We start from the raw sequence: 18,338 nt of genomic DNA, 5'->3' as shown, positions 1-18,338 counted from the left end.
CGTATGTCAAAACACACTGCACAAAAGTCTTCTGATTATGTCGCATCGATCGTATTCGTAACTCTTCTAGTTCTATTGCGTCTGATCTTACGAATCACAGAATGATAAACCTGAGGGGAATCGATGGATTGTCCGGATGAGTATGGAGAAACCCGTCTATTCCGATGCGCCGTTCTTCTTATGATGGAGCATCCAGGTAAGAAGATCAACTTTCGTGACAACAGCCACGGGCCTTAGAGTCCCACCTTCATCTCTTTCCGTAACAATAGCCGCACTATTCCACTCAAAAAAGCGATTCAGTACACTTAAAGATGTATCCATAGTAATCTCGACGAATTTCCTGCTCCTGGTTTGTGGTTTGGGGGCATCCCTCCCGTTCTGATTGGGCTCCAAGCTCGCAAGACCCATGTCTCGAGGATCGGTGACGACCTCGGAAATGGTGCGGAAATCAAACATTACGTCGGCAACGGGGCTCCTACCAGTTGCGCGGTTGTGCGTCAATCGACTGAGAACGTTTCCGAGTGTAACCAGGCCGACAAGCTTTCTGCCTGATGGTGCCAGAACGGGAAGTTGATCGAACCCTTTGTCGCGCATGACTTCAATGGCAGTCTCACAAGGGACGTTGGAGTGGACGGTTGTCACTGGTTTGAGCCGGAGCGAGCTAACCTTACTACCGGCAAAAGCGTCGTCTTGTCCTTGAGTCTGCTTATTGGAGGATTGGAGGATGACTTCAGTCGGTAACGAAGGTAGGAGATCGTTGGCGGCAAGCCAATCGTCGTCGGCGAACTGTATCTGATTAACAATATGCCATATCGCTTGAGTGCATGCGGTAAGTTACCTTTGTGAGGTAGCTTCTGATGCTGTCTGGCAAAATCACAACGACAACATCACCCTCTTTAAACATGTTGTCCCTAGCGGCCTTTACCAGGGCCGCGATTGCGCTTCCGCTGCTCCCACCAACGAGAAGGCCCTCCTCAGCTATTAAACGGCGAGCATACTGGAAGGATTCTTTGTCGTCCGTCTTGTACCACTTGTCGACGGCGTGCTGATCTAGCACCTGTGGAATGAAGTCATACCCAATACCTTCGACCTTGTATGGCTCATTGGCATGCTCCTCGTTTAGTGCAGCTGGGAGAGCCAGTATTGACCCTTGGGGATCCGCCGCAATTACTTGAACGTTGGAATTGTGCTTCTTCAGGCCGCGCGAGAGCCCTGTAATCGTGCCACCCGTACCCGCGCCAGCAACGATCGCCTTAATTTGTCCTTTAGTCTGACTCCAGATTTCTTGCGCAGTGCCGAGCTCATGAGCCAATGGATTGTTTTCGTTACCATATTGATCTAGGATGTGCGCATTTGGTAGCTCCTTTTCAAGACGCTTCGCAACGCCGATGTGGGATTCGGGCGAGTCGTATGCAGCTTCATTAGGAGTCCGGATGATGGTCGCGTTAAGAGCCCGTAAAACAGAAACCTTCTCAGCAGACATCTTCTCTGGAAGGGTGATGATGGTCTTGTAGCCTGTAAGTGAACCGGGAAATTAGTGGTGGCACAGTTAGTGGATGGCACAGATGCAGGCGTCTATCAAAACCTACCTTTGACGGCCGCGACGAGAGCTAACCCAATACCACTATGGGAAAAGACGCCTTAGAACGCACACTCCTTGAATAGAATCCTTGAAGAATCAGAAAACATACGTGTTACCACTGGTAGGTTCAATCAGAGTGTCGCCTGGCTTGATACGGCCTGACCGTTCGGCTTCCTCAATCATGCGAAGAGCTATCCGATCTTTGACGCTTCCGCCTGCATTGAAGTATTCTAGCTTTGCATATACCGTCGCATTTATCCCGAGGTTCTGCGGTAGTTTGTTCAACCTCACAAGAGGAGTATTGCCAATATGTTGCGTGATAGAATCGAGAGCCACCGGCGGGACGGTGGGTGTCGTTTTGGAAGACATTGTAGCTTGAACCTCTAGAAGAAGATGGCAGGATATCGTGATAGATTGATTCGTAGAAGTAGAGCAACAGAGTGAGATAAAGAAGGAAATTTATAAAAATGGAATCGAAATGAGACGAAATGAGACAAAAGTTCAAAACTCAATGTACGCAACCAGCAGAATGCCCCTCGCCGAGGATAGCCGCCCGCTTAAGTCTCGCCATTTTGTCGCCATCTGATGTTGCCCTGACTATTCCCGATTCGGACTCTGGTGTCCTTGGTAAGAACACACAATGGCAGACGAGATACTTGAATGCTTAGCATTTACGGCACTGAGGCTATGGGTGATGTTGATGGATGGATCTGCACATCACATCGCTCCTCTTTAGATGTCAAAAAGATTGACCCCACAATTTAGCCGAGAAGACGATCGACCTTTGATACGGCCATACGGGTTTGTCGATATCCTGACAGCATAGGCAACTAAGTGTATAGTCCCTCATCAGGTAAATCAATGCGATCGAAACGGAACCTGGGGGTGCTATGAAAGGAAGACTAGGCTAGGCCACAGAACACTGCTCTGGTAGCTTTCCAGGCATGCTGATATCACGCTATAAGCGACCTACGTGGGAAACTAATCTTTCGATCACCGCAACAATCTTACACATCCTACACAACCCTTAAGGAACACGATGATCGTGGATGAACTATCAGACAAGTACACTACCAGAGTCAGGAGTGGACATCTCAATTACGACGCAGCTTCATCGCGCCCAGTTGGCTCAGAAATAGGACAGACGCGCTCGCCGGACCACGCAAAACTTCAAAAGGGAAGGCGAACAAAAAGGTGTTTCGGGTACATCGACTGTACACAGACTCTTCTAATGAAAGAAAAGTCGCTTTGATTGTGCATTACCAATATCGCGCCTCAGCTCTGTTTTAAATGCAGAAATAATCGCCGGCTTGTATTTACGCTCGATAAAGAGTGGAGGTATGCCATTCGTCCTTTGACCCTTTTTCACGGTTTCTAGCCTCTCCCTGTGTTTCACGGTCACGGGCCCGGTCCACTTTATCGGCTCAACCCCCTAAAAAGATATAAACGAGACGAGCCTAATGAGACTCCATTGTGGCTGTGCTGGGTGGGTTGGAGCATACTTAGTTTCTTACGTCTCCATGCTCCTTACGCTTACAGCGTTGGGAAGGACAGTTTCACTATAAAAAAACAAATGGCAAATCAGGCTGCATATAGAGCGGCATCGTCATCTCGACAAGAAGCATTGGCCGCTTTAATGATAATGGATGCTGCAACGTGGATACACTCTTTGCTGGACTGCTGCGAGTGGAACCATAACAAGTACTATGGATAAATAGTACTCCTATACAGTAAGGTAATGGCCGACCTTCAGCCACTGACCTGCTTGACATGAAGCTGAGCCTTTAGCAAAACGAGCCAAGTTGTTTCAAGAGTTCTGCCAAGCCCCCCCCCCCCCCATGATGCATAAGTCTCTGGACAAGACCGTCCAATTGCTGGGATCCCTAACACTGTCTGACTGCAGAGAGCCCAAGTGATGGCCATGAAGTTGTTCGTTATACGTGTTAATATACTCTCCGGACTAATGCCGCCCCCAATCACTTCAATTGACTCCTCTACTTAATTTTGGCTCCTATATAAAACAAGCCTAGCCCACAAAGACTATCCCACATGGTTGTGCCACAGTTCCACTGCCAGCTCATCAATTCGAAATTCGAGGCTGATCATCCATTGTCGCGCTTATTTGAACCTTGCGATCGTCCTTTAATGTTCTTGCAGCTCGCGTCTGTGCCACAGCCACAGTGCTGCCGTCCTTGACCTTCGACCTTCGCCTTCGGTGCAAGTGCTCTCTATTTCACCCTTTTTTCTCTCTCACAAGCTGAGTAGGGCTTGACAATGCTCTACTGCACGAGTGTTTATAGCAAGGACCGATAACTGTTTGTCTTTCTGAGCGCCCCTGCGTTTTCGAGCTTTAACCGCCCTTTATTCCCGCCAAGCTTGGGGGTATATTGACCCTGATCCTGCAACTGCACTTGACGTTTTTTTATATCCGGCTTTGATGCCTCGTGTAGCAAGTCGACCCTCGTCTTTTCAGGAGGGTAACGAGAGTCTGCTGATGACCGACTTGAATCGCCCAGCTGCTCACGCCAGCAATGGCAACGGCAGCACGCTTCCCATACATGATGGCCCTGAGCGACACAAATTCCGCCGGGAACTCTTTCGAGTGCATACTGCCGGGCAAAGTGGGAGGAGCGGAGTTCACCCTCTGCTGTTCTTCAAGGTCTGCTTCAGGAGCACCTGTACCCTCTCTATGATAGTCAATGTCTTGTGGCCTTTTGTTCCTGCGGCCGTCGCCATACACTTCGCTCGACCGGATCTGCACGTGTGGATATTCGCCCTGAATTACATCGCAATGGTGCCATCTGCAAATCTGCTTGGTTTCGCCGGAGGTGAGCTTGCGAAGAAGCTCCCCAAGGTGTTCGGCGTCCTTCTCGAAACCACGCTCAGTTCGGTGGTAGAAATTGTCCTGTTCATGGTATTGATCCATAACGACCAAGGTGGAAACCTGATACCCGTCATCCAAGCTGCCATCCTAGGGTCGATACTGGCGAATCTGCTTCTCTGCCTGGGTCTATGCTTTTTCTTCGGAGGTCTCGGTCGTGAGGACCAGGTGTTCCATGAGGCCGTCAGTGAAGTCGGCTCGGGCCTATTGCTGGTCGCAGGCTTCGGCCTGTTGATTCCCAGCGCCTTTTACGCGACATTGGTTAGCGGCAGCACGAACACCACTGCCCAGCGAGCCGATATAGTTCGTTCAACCTTGGAGATCAGCCGAGCTACTGCAATCATCCTTCTGGCCGCTTTTTTGATGTGAGCTCGGCTCCTGATATTTAATCCCTTAATGATATACTTACCAACGCTATTTCTCCACCAGGTTCCTGTTCTACAACCTCCACAGCCACCACACCATATTTGACGAGATTCTGGAGCATGACGAGAACCGCGACGAAGACCGTGACAAGGAAGAAAAACGCGCCAAGCTCACTCTCACCGAATGTTTGATCGCAATCGCCATAGCCCTAACTTTTGTCTGCATGTCGGCCGTCTTCCTCGTCAACGAAATCGAGCATATTGTTCTCGAGCAAGGCGTGCCGGACAACTTCATGGGTCTCATCCTCGTGCCAGTCGTCGAGAAAGCAGCAGAGCACCTCACCGCTATTGACGAAGCTTGGTAAACAACCTATCCTCTAGCCGTTCAAGCCATGAAACTTACTAACTTGTGCATTTACTCAGGGATAATCAAATCAACTTTGCCCTCTTCCACTGTCTTGGACCATCAATCCAGACGGCCCTCTTAAACGCGCCTCTGGCCGTGATCGTTGGCTGGGGTCTCAACAAAGACGTAAGCCTGAATTATGAAATATTCATGATCGTCCTTGTGGTCCTGGCAATTCTTGTTGTCGGCAATTTCCTACGCGATGGGAGGTCGAATTATCTCGAGGGCGGTCTTTGTGTCCTGGTATACATCATTATCGCCGTTACCACGTGGTACTATCCGCCAGTCGAACCGCTGGGTAGTGAAGGGGGTACGGAAGCCGCGGCAGAGGCAGTCGCTCATCGGCTTATGTTGTGATCTTTGGTGTCATGCTTTTTTTTCCTCTCAAAACATATTCAGCGAGTGTTTAGAGTGTGTTGCTGGTGCAATGCCAAAGGTATTATCGTATTTATCATGCTAATAAGTTTGAGGATTTTGACCATGGTCGGACAGCATTATGAGAGCTAACTGTTTATTACAATCATGCAACTGCCTTGCTGATATGACAGCAAATGCCACTATGGTAATTTAGTAGGGAGATTGTGCGTCTAGACGTGGTCGTATTCATGCAGTAATTCTAAGTACAAACATTGCTGCTCAAGCCGGCTTGATCATCCTTCCTGATCCGTGCCCATCAAGGTCATTTGGAAAGGGAAAAGCTTCAAGAAATTACAACCGAATGAAATCTGTGAGAGACTTGCAAAATAAAAAAAAATCAATGTAAAACGCCCCAAGTTGCCCCAGGAAACAGCAGGAGAACGCTCCAGATACTCCAACAAAAGAAACATGGAAAGTAATAACATCAAAGATGCCTCGCTTCAAAATTGGAGAAGAACCCCGGGGTTGCAAGGGAGAAGACAGCGTATCCGTCGCAGAGTAAAGAAAAGAGAAACGATAAGGCAGGAATCCAACCACGCAGATGTTAGTGGTACATGGCGCGAAGAAAAACCCAAGCATCAAGGCTAGATTGGTGGTGGTACACAACAAAAGAAATATTATAATGAGCGTGATAACCATTGGCGCGTGGCAGATACCTGTACAAGCGCGAAAGGTGGTCGGATACTAGCCAAGATGGGTGGTTTAATAAGGTGAGAGGTGACGTCGCAGAGAATTCGTATGCATTCCTTGCGCATCAGGTGCCTCCACCGGTTTGGGTTACCGTGTTGGTCCCATGGAAACTGAAGATTAAAAGTCCGTAATAGCCGTAGGAACGCCGTCGTAGATTGTACTGTAGGGGAATCCGAGAAATCACCAACTCCGTCCAAATGCAATAATATGACAGGTCGTATTAATCAAACATCGATCATTTCGGCATCTTCCGCAAGAACATCATCGGCAGGGCCCCAGTTGCCCTCGTACACGGTGGCGCCAGCTCGACGCCGTGATGCGACAAATTGGACTCCATAAGACTCCAGAATGTGATCAGCTGTGGGTCTATCAAGCGGTTCAGGGGAGATCATCCACCGCACGATCTTATCAAGCGACTGCTCATGGCCGGCATCGATCATAAAGGCGGGAGGGTCTGCGAGCTCACTACTACGGGTGAATGGGACTGGCTTTCGTTCCCTATTGCTGCCAAAGAGATCAGTTGTGCCAAAATCGTCGTCCCCAAAGTCCGACGCGCACAGTTCCTCAAACGATGGCTCCTCTGAAATGGGATTGCCTGACGCGTCGCGGAAAACGGTGGTCTCGGAGCTCCAAGTTAAACTCGGGACATCACTCATGTCGCCGTTCCTGAGCTTCTGCCACGAAAGGCCGTTGTCCGGAAGTTCGACATTACCAGCAATCTCGAATATAATCAAGCCCAGTGAGAAGATGTCTGCAGGCTTGTCATATCTTCCCATCAGAATCTCCGGTCCGATATATTCACGATCACCTTCGCCTTCAATCCCCTCTTCGGCTGGCCACCGACTTGCCATGCCGAAATCAGCAATTTTCAAAACACCTTCAAAGGTAACCAGTATATTGGCTGGTTTGAGATCAAGATGAATGAACCCGGAGTCGTGGATATGTTTCAGGCCCTTCTTATAGTTAGTATACTTTTAGTTACATGTAAACGAGGTGGGCAATTACCGTAGACAGCTCGAGCAAAATCTTCCAAATCCGGAAATCATCGAGTCTTGCTTTGAGTCCAACTTGAGCAAGGAAGACGTCTAAACTACCTTCCTCGCAGTATTCTGTTTGAATATAGAGATGTCCATTATCTTCCCAGCTGTCGGCAAATGATATAATATGGTCGTAGTTGGTAAGGGCCTTCAGTGCATCGACTTCTCGAATACGGCGTTCACGGTCCTTCAAGCCTGAGTAAGGTTGTTTTGACTTCTTAACCGCCCAGACCTGGTCAGGCAGCGAGTTTAAAGACTTGGGGGTAGTCGAGAATATTGATGGCAGAGATACTCCGTTCGGCTGAGAAACACGGTAAACTTGCGAAAACTCTCCAGTGCCCACAAGCTCCACGCGTTCAAAGCGAGATGTGAGGCACGCATCCACGTCGGGAGTATTATGTATGTTCAATGGGAGACTGGGCCTTTTTCCAACGAAAGAATCACGAGGACCGGTCGGGGTCGCTGGCAGGTTTAAAGGATTGAAGTCTGGCTGGGCGGATTGCCGGTCATTAGGTCCTGAAATAGTTAGACCACTGGGATCGGGAGGGCAGAAATGTTCTTGAGGCGTACGAGGTGATTCATGTTGGAATCTGTCATGTAGAGGGCTGGAATTGGTGCCCCTTGCCTCGGACAAACGCTCGAGAGAAGCGATTTGTGATGCAGTAGGAGGGTAGGTTCGAGACGGGAAAAATGATTGTTTCGTTGGTGTTGGAGGGAAATCCGATTCACTGAGTGGCTGGCTGTTCTGACGGTTAGAGGGAGATTGTGTCTGTAGCCCATATCCATCATCGCCATCAATGCTAGCCAAGCTTCCACGCCGCGAGGCCCCTTGTCGATTGAAGTTAGTCCCAAATATTCCCATGCCTCGCGCAAATGGGCCTTGTTTAGGCCGTGCGCTTGATGGGTTGAAGGGGGATGGAGGTGGCATGTCCACAGCATTGCTCCAAGCCGGCCTTCCAAGTGGTCCATCTGGTTGAGCCTTTTGACTGGCAGCGAAGAGATTGACAGGCCTTTTGCAAGGGGTGTCGGGCATGTTCTTGCTAAATCCTAATAGGCTATGAGAATCGTCGGCATTGCGGTTTTTCTTCGAGATGAGGCCAGTAGACATGAACGCAGCTGGGAGCGGTTTGACAAGTTTGTAGTTCTCAGGCGTAGCGAAAGAGTCCGTTGATGATGTTGAATCTTCGCGGGTGAGATGGCGTGCACCGCTCGGCCGCGTGGCACCTGCTGGAAGTGATTTTGAGAAGTTGATAATTGCTCTAGGGCGATCACTTTTCTGCGGAGGCTCATGGGTAGGAGAGTCATCTACCAGGCTAGAACTGGATGAGGATTGTGTAATTGTCCTGGATAGTGGGTGGGCGGCGGGCCTGGACGTCGCCCCATTCGAGTTTGAAAACAAGGAGCTGACCTGCGCAGGCCGTGGCGAGAACAGGCTCTCGCGATGGGGTTGGGGTGTGTTAGCGTCCAAGGATTGACGGGAACGAACAGTTAGAGGAGTGCCTGCGTCTAAGTCCTCCGAATCTCCCATAGTCCTAGGTCGAGAAAACAAGGATCGGTCGTTGGAACGCTGCTGCAGGGTTGACCGCCGGAGAGATGAAGTACGTCTTGGAACGGTCGCAAAAGGGCTAAATGGTGGTGTAGTAGAAGTAGGGAAGAATATTGCGTCCTTCTCCAGATCAGTCTCTTCTGTTTTCGGATCTTCCGGTGTATTTGTGACGTTTTCGCTATCAAATATACTAAAATCTCCAGGAAGATTCACTGCTTGAACACTTCGTCGTTTGGCGGAAGGACTTCCCCTTGACGCGCGGTCTAGATTCATGATCCCGTCGCTTCGTTTCATCGGGCTGACAGCCGAGTTAAACGTACCGCTTCGTCGTTTCTCAATCCGGGACGCCGATGGACGTGGATTTGGCGTTCCCTCCGCGTAGATGCTTGACTCATTTGAGCATGTACTGAAACCACCACCAATATCGTCAGGTGAAAGGCTAATTTCGGGGATTGTAGAGGAGTTCTCTACTCCAGGTGTAACGGGGGTCTCATGTAGAGGCTTCGCGTTTCCCTGGTCACTTGAGACGTTAAGGGCGCGTTTGACTGGACTCCGAGGAGACGTGCGCGCGCGGCGCATAGTAGGACGCGAAATCTTAGCGCTGGGAGGATAAGGTATTGCGAACGGTGACTGTTGAGATGAGCTTGGGAAGAGCACGAAGTTGCCTTGCGCCGACCTTCGCGACGGTGACAATGGTGACGAGACATATGATGTGTTCTTAGACGGAGAGTGGTTTCGAGATGTCAGAAGAGAGAAACTTGAGCTTTTTGAGGGTGAGCGCGAGAATGATCGACGAAGTTGCCGGATGGCTGTATTGGCGTCAATGTGGTGAATGCCCGAATGCGATGATAGGTGTAATGTGCCACCAGCGTCGCGGTGGGGAGAGAAGGTCGCTACCATCGTTGACTAGATCCACGCAGCTTGACAAAGGCGTGACTCTTGAGGACTGGCGAGTAAGATGTGAAGTGGAAGTCAAGAGCACAGCACGTCGTAAAGTCAAATCGTGTCGAGGGCCGAGTCAAGTAGTCGAGGTGCAGCAGGAATCACAACAAATGAATTTGGCGGCTGTCTCTTCCCTTCACGATAAGCCAACCAGGGCCCAGGGAGTCTATATCCGACGCAATGGGATGCGAGCTGTATTACCAAAGCACAAGCAAAAGAGGCAAAGGGAGATATGGATTGACATCACAATGTTTGGGAGCGTTGGGGAATTCCAGAACGTCGTTTTGGGACAGTCCCATACAACTCTTGACTGTCCGGGACTGTGTCGAGGTCGTGGAAGGACTGCCTCTCGGCGAAATCCAGGTTACCGGCGCGTCGTCTTGAAACCGAGTGTCTGTTTATTCCAAGCGCCTAGTTGAAACGAGAATGGTAGGGGTGTTTCAGATGTCAAAATAAGCAGGCGCCGACGCGAGAAGTGCAGGCGCGACCAAGCCGCGTAAACTTCGAGTCAAGACACACTGATACTGCGGGACTGGGACAATCTCGAATGCGCAAGACAGGCCGACGATGCAATGGACGCTGGTTGGAGTCGAATGCAGGAGAAGCAGCAGCAGCTCTGCGTGTCCCTTCCTTCACCCTTTCTTTAAAACCCAACAAATGCGCCAGGCCGTCAACGGCGCAAGGGGTTCTGGTCGAGGCAGCTTTTCTGAAAACAGACAGCCACGCGATAGTGAATAGATTATGAGTTAAGGCGAAGAAAGGGATGAGAGGCCCGATGGGTCAGGACTGCGGAACTTGCGGTATGCAGCGGACGAACTCGCTGGGAAATATCGCCCGAGGGATTTCCCTTGCGGGACAGAGGAGGGGAGGAATCCTGTTTTAGACTTTGAGTGGACAATAATCAGCTAAATAGCACGACGAGATGGAGGGAGAGAGAAGCACATGGAAGAGTCGATGGATTTGATGGAGAGCAGGTCGGACGATAGCACACTGGGGAATTAGGGGGGTGGGAAAAAAAAGAGGTTCACACCGTGCCTTGACGGACGAGCGCTGTTGAAGCCACCTCTGGGGGGCGGGCCTTGGTTTGGGGAGATGCTGGGATCTCGACGCGCTCACGCGTTCTGTTGTTTTGGCTGTGGCGCGAGATGGCTCCACATCTACAATACTAGTCATGGACCGTGACTATGTGATTACACGCCTCTGCTATTGTCTAGCTTGTAGATTTTCTGACCAGAACACTATGTCGGTAGGTCCTCTGCGTATGCTGACGGCTTTGGCTATCGTCACTTTTATTTTGAGGAGTTGGTGCCTATGGGGAGATTCAACCCTACGACGTTGGGCTGTGTTCCCACTGCCCAGATTCTCGTGCCGCGCCCGTCTTATCGATACGCTTCGCTGCCCGCCCATCGAAGCCAAACTCAGTCCCTTGCATGTGCGTCAATAATGATTCTGTTTATGCTTTTGCTTACCCAAGCATGTCGCCACTCAGCACAACTGATCTCTATGCTTATCATCAACGTCAGTTGGGCTGAGCCGAGTGGCAAAGCTGGTACCTGAAGCTTTTGAACGCCGAGATACATCACCTAATACAATACAAAATAAACAAACAAAATAAGTTAGCAGCAGAATGCCAAACGACTCAGAAAGGCATAGGCCGGAACCCAACGCGATAATATTAGGTTGAGGCTTTCCACTAAGACTTACGCTTGAATCACAAACTCTCTTCAAATATGGTCTTGAGGAGTCTCGACAGAACGTCGAAACAGCAACAAACCCCCTCTCTATCCACGTGTGACGTTGGGGTCCCTCCTTCTGACGTATCCGAACATCTGCATCCGCATCGTCAGTGGCTGCGGCTAGCTATGGACATCCCTTCATAAGTTGAAAGTCGGTTGCGATCTTCATCAATGTGGTACCTCAATGGTCGTAACCTATGTTCTTTGTCGCGGATCTGATGGTTGTGGGTTGGTCGGTCCACTCCCCTTGGATCGTTGCCATCGCCCCAGCTCTGTACGTATCCGTGTTTCCCATTTACGTAGAACATCCATCGGCAGCCCAGCATGGTAAGTGAACAGAAGGAATGGGCTGATGGCAAATATGTCGTCAACTTGTTCTATGATCGGGTAAAGATGAAGGTGAAGTTGATGGGGAAGATTGGTTGTCCCTGACGACTGGTGGACTCCAGAAATATATAGCTGCGAACCCTAAGTTCAATTTTGTAGACCGCATTTTGTCAACGTCGACTCCCAACCCAGCATAGCTCTAACCTTTGGGAACATATTGAGTCATGGCCCATCTTTACCTTGAGCAATCAATAAACCCAACCCTGTGATTGCGCAAGGTTGTGTCAAGATTCCAGGCCCCATACTGCCTGCACCACCATGCCAATATCTCAGCACAACTTAAGTATAAAATCGCTAGTTCTCTCTGAATTCTGCATGCATAGGAACCTTATGTGCACACCGCATCTTGGATTTCCCCAGGTTTGCTGACCGATATCTAATCTCTACTGGCCCGCCGCGAGCCGAATATGACAGGTCATGACATATATCTCTAGTCCAGCCTCAGTCCATCCCTGCCCCCAGCTTCCTTGTTTTCCACCCCACCACTGCCAATAAGTTCACCCTTTATCACTATGAGTGGGCTGGTCACCCAAGGCATCAATAATAGTCAGCTAACTCGACACCCTGCTGTGCATGAGCCTCTTGTCGTCCAACATCCCAAGGAGTCGGAATGATAGTTACTGAAAAGTCGGTCAGAAGTATCCATCCCAAACCTGGTAGTCCAATAAAAAGCATTTGCCTTTACCTCACTCTTACCTAGGTCTAGCAGGATGGCCCTGCAATTATACAGTAGTTCTCAAAGGAAAATACAATGAACTCTCAAAGCTGTTCGAATTTAGCCCCCAGATTCTTCGATGCTCGCGGCGCGAACGGGCCTTTTGACTTGGCCGGAACCTTACATTAGGAGCGCGTAAGTCGGTTGTCTCTGGCCCTCCAAACGAGATCATAGGACTCTAACTCGTAAAGGTTAGCCGTCATCTCGCGCTTATGAGACGGCTACAAGCAAGCAAGCAGCGGCAGCTGGAGCGCAATTGAACCCTGAATCTTCCTGAACTCGCGAGTATATATTATACTGCTCAAATGTACGGTCTAAATCCCCTGTCATTGGAGAACTTTTGGCCGGCTTCCTCTCGACCTCCTAAGATAGGACTTGAGATCGCGGAAGGACGAGTCAGTGTGTCACGGGTCAATCTAACCTGGCATGATATAATATAAGCCAACAAGCAAGTTCGTAGAGTTAAGCTGTCTTAACATGCATTGCCTGGTTCGCAGTCATTCACCGTGGGTTGACCCAACAGGGCAACTGAAGCCTTTACAGTCCAGCACCTCCATGCTCTGCAATCACCGCCAGATCTAGCTGAGAGCCTCCCAAAGATCGATTGTGGGAGAAGAATGACCTGCTGTTTCGCGCCTGGCGCAGAGGTTGAGAGTAGGCATCGGAGCGACATTATCCGAGACCAGGGCCCCGTCGTTAGCTAATAGCCTAGTCCTCACAAAACATATACTGGCGAGAATCTCTGAAGCTCGACAAGGGTGAGAGCGCCCTTTGAAGGTCACTGTAGCCCGCGTCGCGGCTCTGAGTTGCCCCTGGCCATGGATGCCATAAAATCGAATCATCCAGTCGGCTAAATTGAGCTACGGCCACGGCAGCCTGATAGAGGCAAGGGCAGAGAAGTCACGGGGCAGTGGCCAGCAGATGACCGCTCCAGGGCAAAACCTAGATAGTGTCTTGAAATAATGCTGCAGGTGTCAATGGTGGACCTCGGTACTGCCCAAATAATTATCTACCAGCTCATACTTAGAGGAAAAGGTAGATTTCACCATCATGGACAACACCAGAGACTGGAGAACACCTGACTCGATGACAACCTGGAAGCCCTGATATCTATCCAGAGTAAGCGTATTGAAAAAGACCAGAACCGGGTGACTTGGCCATGGCCACCCCTAGCACTTTGGACGGAGCTTTGGCCCTTGCACGTGTATGTCCGCCAACCATGATGCAGACATTTCAAATCACCGATCCAGAGACAGACATGCCGCCTTATGGGGGCTGAGCTTGTTGTGGAAGAGAATTTCCCGTTGTGGAGTCTGCGTGGGATATCAAGTATGGGGTCGGATGCTCACGACCTAGAGATAGCGCTGACAGACACCGACGCGAGACAAGCGCCGAAAAGAACCCCTCGAATAGGTCGACTGGGGCGATCTTACCCCCAAGCCCGCTTCAAGATCTGTGCAATTTTGCGTATCTCAGCCGCTTAACCATCTATTTTAGGGTGACGGCGCTGCATTAAAGGAAACTATGTCCTTGCAGGTTGCGATCATTCGTAGCGGGACGAGCTAGTATCCAAGCCACTCTCCCATGCATACGGCCATGGCTACCCCATGCTGATCCATGTCGGCTGCAGGGGCACCGGCTGATTGCATCTGTGACCTAGGTGGTGGGTTGGAGGGTCTCTCGATCGGATCGAGAAACCCTGATACTGTAAAATAAGCCATGAGTGCCCGTATTGGTACTGCTTGCCTGGCGCTCCTATCAACTGTAATCTGCCGGAGTCTTCTGAACTAAGCAGGCAAAGCGCATTGCAGCTCAAGATAGTTTAGGATTTGCACGCCATATGCTGTCTTAGCGTGGGACTGAACGCCACGAAAGCATGAAAGAGCCGGACTCGATCGAAGGCTGGATCGAGGGTAGATTTCGAAGTAAAAAAGGCATCTCTTAGGTGGCGTGAAGAGCCCACTAGGACGCTGATGGAAGACCCTTGTATGAGCTCACCTGTGTGACTGCCTCTTGTGTACATAAAGCGGATGTTCATGCACCAGAATGCAGCTCCAACGTGCTCAGATTACCCCGCCGTTACTTGCAGATTGAGCTGCATGGAATGTTACAGAGTGGACCGCGCAGCATTGAGGATAGCTGCTCAGACGCTCAGAGTCTCCAACTGTCGCATTGACCATGCCATCTGTGCTCAAGGACGGTCCAGTTGCTACTATGCTCGATAACAGAAAATCCAGAAATCACAATAATATTCTGGAAAGTAGTCTCGGATGAGCTCCGACTTCGGGAATCATGATCATCCCACTTTCCTTCGGTGCTGGGACTGCGGGGCTTCGTCTGCCTGAAGACGATGTCCAGCCAACTACAGAGGACTGCGTATAACTGCCAGCCACAGAGACTAGAGTGCGGTGCAGTAGCATGGCGTGTTTCGGCAGTGCGTTCGTCATATCCTCTGATTGTTGTGGAACAGCTCACGGCCCGCCGTGCTGTCAAAAACCCACTCTTCGGGCTCGTTCCTGGTGTATTATTTGAATTTTGCAATTTCGAGCCATTACAATTTACGAAAAGTCCAACCTCCGTTACCAGATGGGTCCCGTCTGATTATCTGATTTCCCTGCTCCTCGATGTCCACCCCGACCATAAAACGGCCAGCCCTTCCACCTCTCCGACGATCTCATCTTTTTCCTTTCCGCAAGCTTCATTCTCTCTCCGATCTGTTTCTGTGACAGACGTTCTGATACCCAGCTTCTTGTCTTTGCTATTTGTTTCTGCACAGATTCTATCAATGGAGCCCCTCCAGCGGAAGTCAGAGCTTGACTTCCAGAGTTATCGCAAGATGCCTCTCGCGCAACAACGGACTCAGCGCTTAAAACCAACGTCTCCTGAGGAGCTGCACGACCTGATCTGTGTAGGATTCGGTCCAGCGTCGTTGGCGATTGCGATCGCTTTGCACGATGCCCTCGATCCCTGTCTGAACAAGTGCGCTCCAACCTCTGGCTGGCAGCCCAAAGTGGCCTTCCTGGAACGCCAGAAACAGTTCGCCTGGCATTCTGGCATGCTGGTACCCGGCTCCAGGATGCAAATCTCCTTCATCAAAGATCTCGCCACGCTCCGCGACCCCCGCAGCAGCTTCACCTTCCTCAACTACCTTCACCAAAAGGATCGCCTGATCCATTTCACCAACCTGAGCACCTTCCTTCCGGCCCGTATGGAATTTGAAGACTACATGCGCTGGTGCGCGAACCAATTCTCGGACGTTGTGACGTACGGAGAGGAGGTGATTGAAGTGCTTCCTGGCAAGTCGAGCCCGGACAGCCCAGTGGTCGACTATTTCACCGTTCTATCTCGCAACGTGGAAACCGGTGAGATCTCTTCGAGGAGTGCCCGCAAGGTCGTGCTTGCCCTCGGTGGAACTGCGAAGCTTCCAGCTGAGCTGCCCCAAGACCCCAGAATCATGCACTCCTCCAAGTACTGCACTGCCCTGCCAAATTTGCTAAAGGACAACAACGAGCCCTACAACATCGCGGTTCTGGGAAGCGGCCAGAGTGCTGCTGAGATCTTCCATGACCTTCAGAAGCGGTACCCTAACTCCAGGACGTCGCTCATTATGCGAGATACCGCGATGAGACCTAGCGATGACTCACCATTGTAAGTCATTTTTACCTGGTGCATGACTGTGAGCTAACCCAGCCACCAGTGTGAACGAAGTCTTCAACCCGGAGCGAACGGACAAGTTCTACAACCTCTCGGCCGCTGAGCGCGAGCGTTCGCTCAAGGCGGATAAGGCTACCAACTACAGTGTCGTCCGACTCGAACTGATCGAGGAAATCTATCACGACATGTATCTGCAGAGAGTGAAAAACCCCGACGAGACTCAATGGCAACATCGCATCCTCCCCAGCCGCAAGATTACACGTGTAGAGCACTACGGACCGAATAAGCGCATGCGGGTGCATGTCAGGGCCGTCAAGGACGGCAAGGACAGCCTCATTGGCGACGGCAAGGAGGTCTTGGAGGTTGACGCGCTCATGGTCGCTACGGGTTACAACCGCAACGCGCATGAACAGCTCCTCAGCAAAGTACAGTACCTGCGGCCGGCGACGCAGGATCGCTGGACCCCTAGCCGGGATTACCGCGTCGACCTGGACCGGAGCAAAGTCAGCGCCGGCGCTGGAATCTGGCTGCAGGGCAGCAACGAGCAAACGCACGGGCTAAGTGACAGCCTCCTGTCGGTCCTGGCTACACGAGGTGGCGAGATGGTGGAGTCGATCTTCGGAGAGCAGCTCGAGAGCGCGGCGGTGCCGGACACCAGGTTCCGCGCTATGCTGTAAAAAATTTCCGGCTCAAGGGCAGGAACGAAGAGCTGGTGGGACCCGCTTGGCTGATGTATTTAGTACATGAAGGTGGGAGCAGAAAAGCGGATTCGACTTGGCATTTATTGTGTAATCTGGTTGGCTATATAGACCTGTGAACATATTATGAGCGGTATATTTGGTTTTTTTTACTATGCTTGGAGTTTGTACTACGTATGATGCAGTAGACTCACCGCTGGTTCCTCAGCGAAATTGAGAGACAAGTTTGTTTCTTTTTGCGCCCGAGCATTCGCTTTCTTACTTGCTTTGTTCAGAGTCAAGCTTGCTTCAAGCCACTACAGCCCACTGCCTCTTGATCACGAGCAGGTACGTGCTTCGTACAGCAATGACCCACACTAAGCCAGACCAATTTCACCTCGGTCGCGACCTATACAAGAACCGCACACTTCGGTGCATTCAAGTCGAAAGTTAAGAAGAATCAGGAGAATCTACAATGTGTACGTATTCCCAAGTCGCAACTGCGGACCCGACCTAAAACAAAAATACAATTTTTTAAGCGAGCCAATAAAAGAATCCCCACAAGCCGCAGCGGTTGTACTGTGGTACTGATAATCTGATTAGATAAATTTTTTTGCATTTGTGGCGCTAAGGGGCGATTGGGCCAGGGCCTAGCTGTTTTGAGCGTTATCAGATGGCGCCATGTTGAAGCCCGACTCCTGCCAGGTGAGTTTCCAAATCTCCCGCTAATTCTGTGGGCATATGAGAGGATACTGATCTCTGTTGTTTTCCTCGCCAGATTGCAAACTACTCGCATATTATGTCTGCAGGTATCCAGCACTGATGGAAAAGCTTTCAATGGACTCGATACAGAAACTCGTATTTGCTGGGATCTCACAAAGTCAAATTGGTTGATAATTTTATCAATCATATCAGATTGAACTCGATCAGTTCCGGCCCCAGCTCCTACGTAAGAAGTTCCCGACGCCCACGCTCTGTACCCACCATCAAGAAAATTGCCTGCGGATTACGACTCCAACTAGAGATCAAGCCCGAGTCCGTGCCTAAGACCGCGCGCCCAGCCCTGCTAAACCGCTGAAGAAGCAAATCTCAACTGCCAAAATACACTACTCAGCTTCCTCCAGCGACTCGTCCAGTCACAGGTCTTGGACATTTTTCGACAGTCTGAGTATTATTTCCATTGTTTCTCCATTTTTCGTCGGTGGCTTGCCGATCTTTGTGTTCATACCATACAGGATATCCTGCTCCCTAACACGGAATATGACATCGTCTGATCCCATCGTGGGTGGTTCCTACGAGTAGT

General features: G+C 50.5%; 4 protein-coding genes across 4 annotated transcripts, besides 1 other annotated feature; 2 read left to right on the top strand and 2 right to left on the bottom strand.

Moving 5' to 3' along the window:
- Window positions 1–18,338: part of a sequence feature (contig 1.100 1..337251(-1)) that runs on past both edges of the window.
- ANIA_05820 (cystathionine beta-synthase CYS4) lies at window positions 67–2,042 on the bottom strand. The gene is made up of 4 exons (XM_658332.2): window positions 1,692–2,042; window positions 1,590–1,624; window positions 839–1,515; window positions 67–792 (listed from the first exon to the last, which is right to left on the bottom strand). Exons 1-4 carry the CDS (start codon window positions 1,949–1,951, stop codon window positions 157–159), a joined length of 1,608 nt encoding a protein of 535 aa, XP_663424.1. The 5' UTR covers window positions 1,952–2,042; the 3' UTR covers window positions 67–156.
- ANIA_05821 (hydrogen/calcium exchanger domain-containing protein) lies at window positions 4,020–5,591 on the top strand (the record flags this gene model as incomplete). Its single annotated transcript, XM_658333.1, has 3 exons — window positions 4,020–4,828; window positions 4,893–5,189; window positions 5,252–5,591. 3 exons carry the CDS (start codon window positions 4,020–4,022, stop codon window positions 5,589–5,591), a joined length of 1,446 nt encoding a protein of 481 aa, XP_663425.1.
- ANIA_05822 (tyrosine protein kinase SWE1) lies at window positions 6,566–9,824 on the bottom strand (the record flags this gene model as incomplete). The annotated part of the gene is made up of 3 exons (XM_658334.1): window positions 6,566–7,294; window positions 7,347–7,894; window positions 7,949–9,824. The coding sequence occupies 3 exons, from the start codon at window positions 9,822–9,824 to the stop codon at window positions 6,566–6,568; spliced, it is 3,153 nt and encodes a 1,050-aa protein (XP_663426.1).
- ANIA_05823 (protein sidA) lies at window positions 15,396–17,169 on the top strand. The gene is made up of 2 exons (XM_658335.2): window positions 15,396–16,352; window positions 16,402–17,169. Exons 1-2 carry the CDS (start codon window positions 15,490–15,492, stop codon window positions 17,033–17,035), a joined length of 1,497 nt encoding a protein of 498 aa, XP_663427.1. The 5' UTR covers window positions 15,396–15,489; the 3' UTR covers window positions 17,036–17,169.

This window comes from Aspergillus nidulans, chromosome I (genome assembly GCF_000011425.1).
Source record: "Aspergillus nidulans FGSC A4 chromosome I".
Classification (NCBI taxonomy): domain Eukaryota; kingdom Fungi; phylum Ascomycota; class Eurotiomycetes; order Eurotiales; family Aspergillaceae; genus Aspergillus; species Aspergillus nidulans.
Note: the sequence above shows the minus strand (reverse complement) of the source record. Positions and strands in the feature narration are given on the sequence as shown.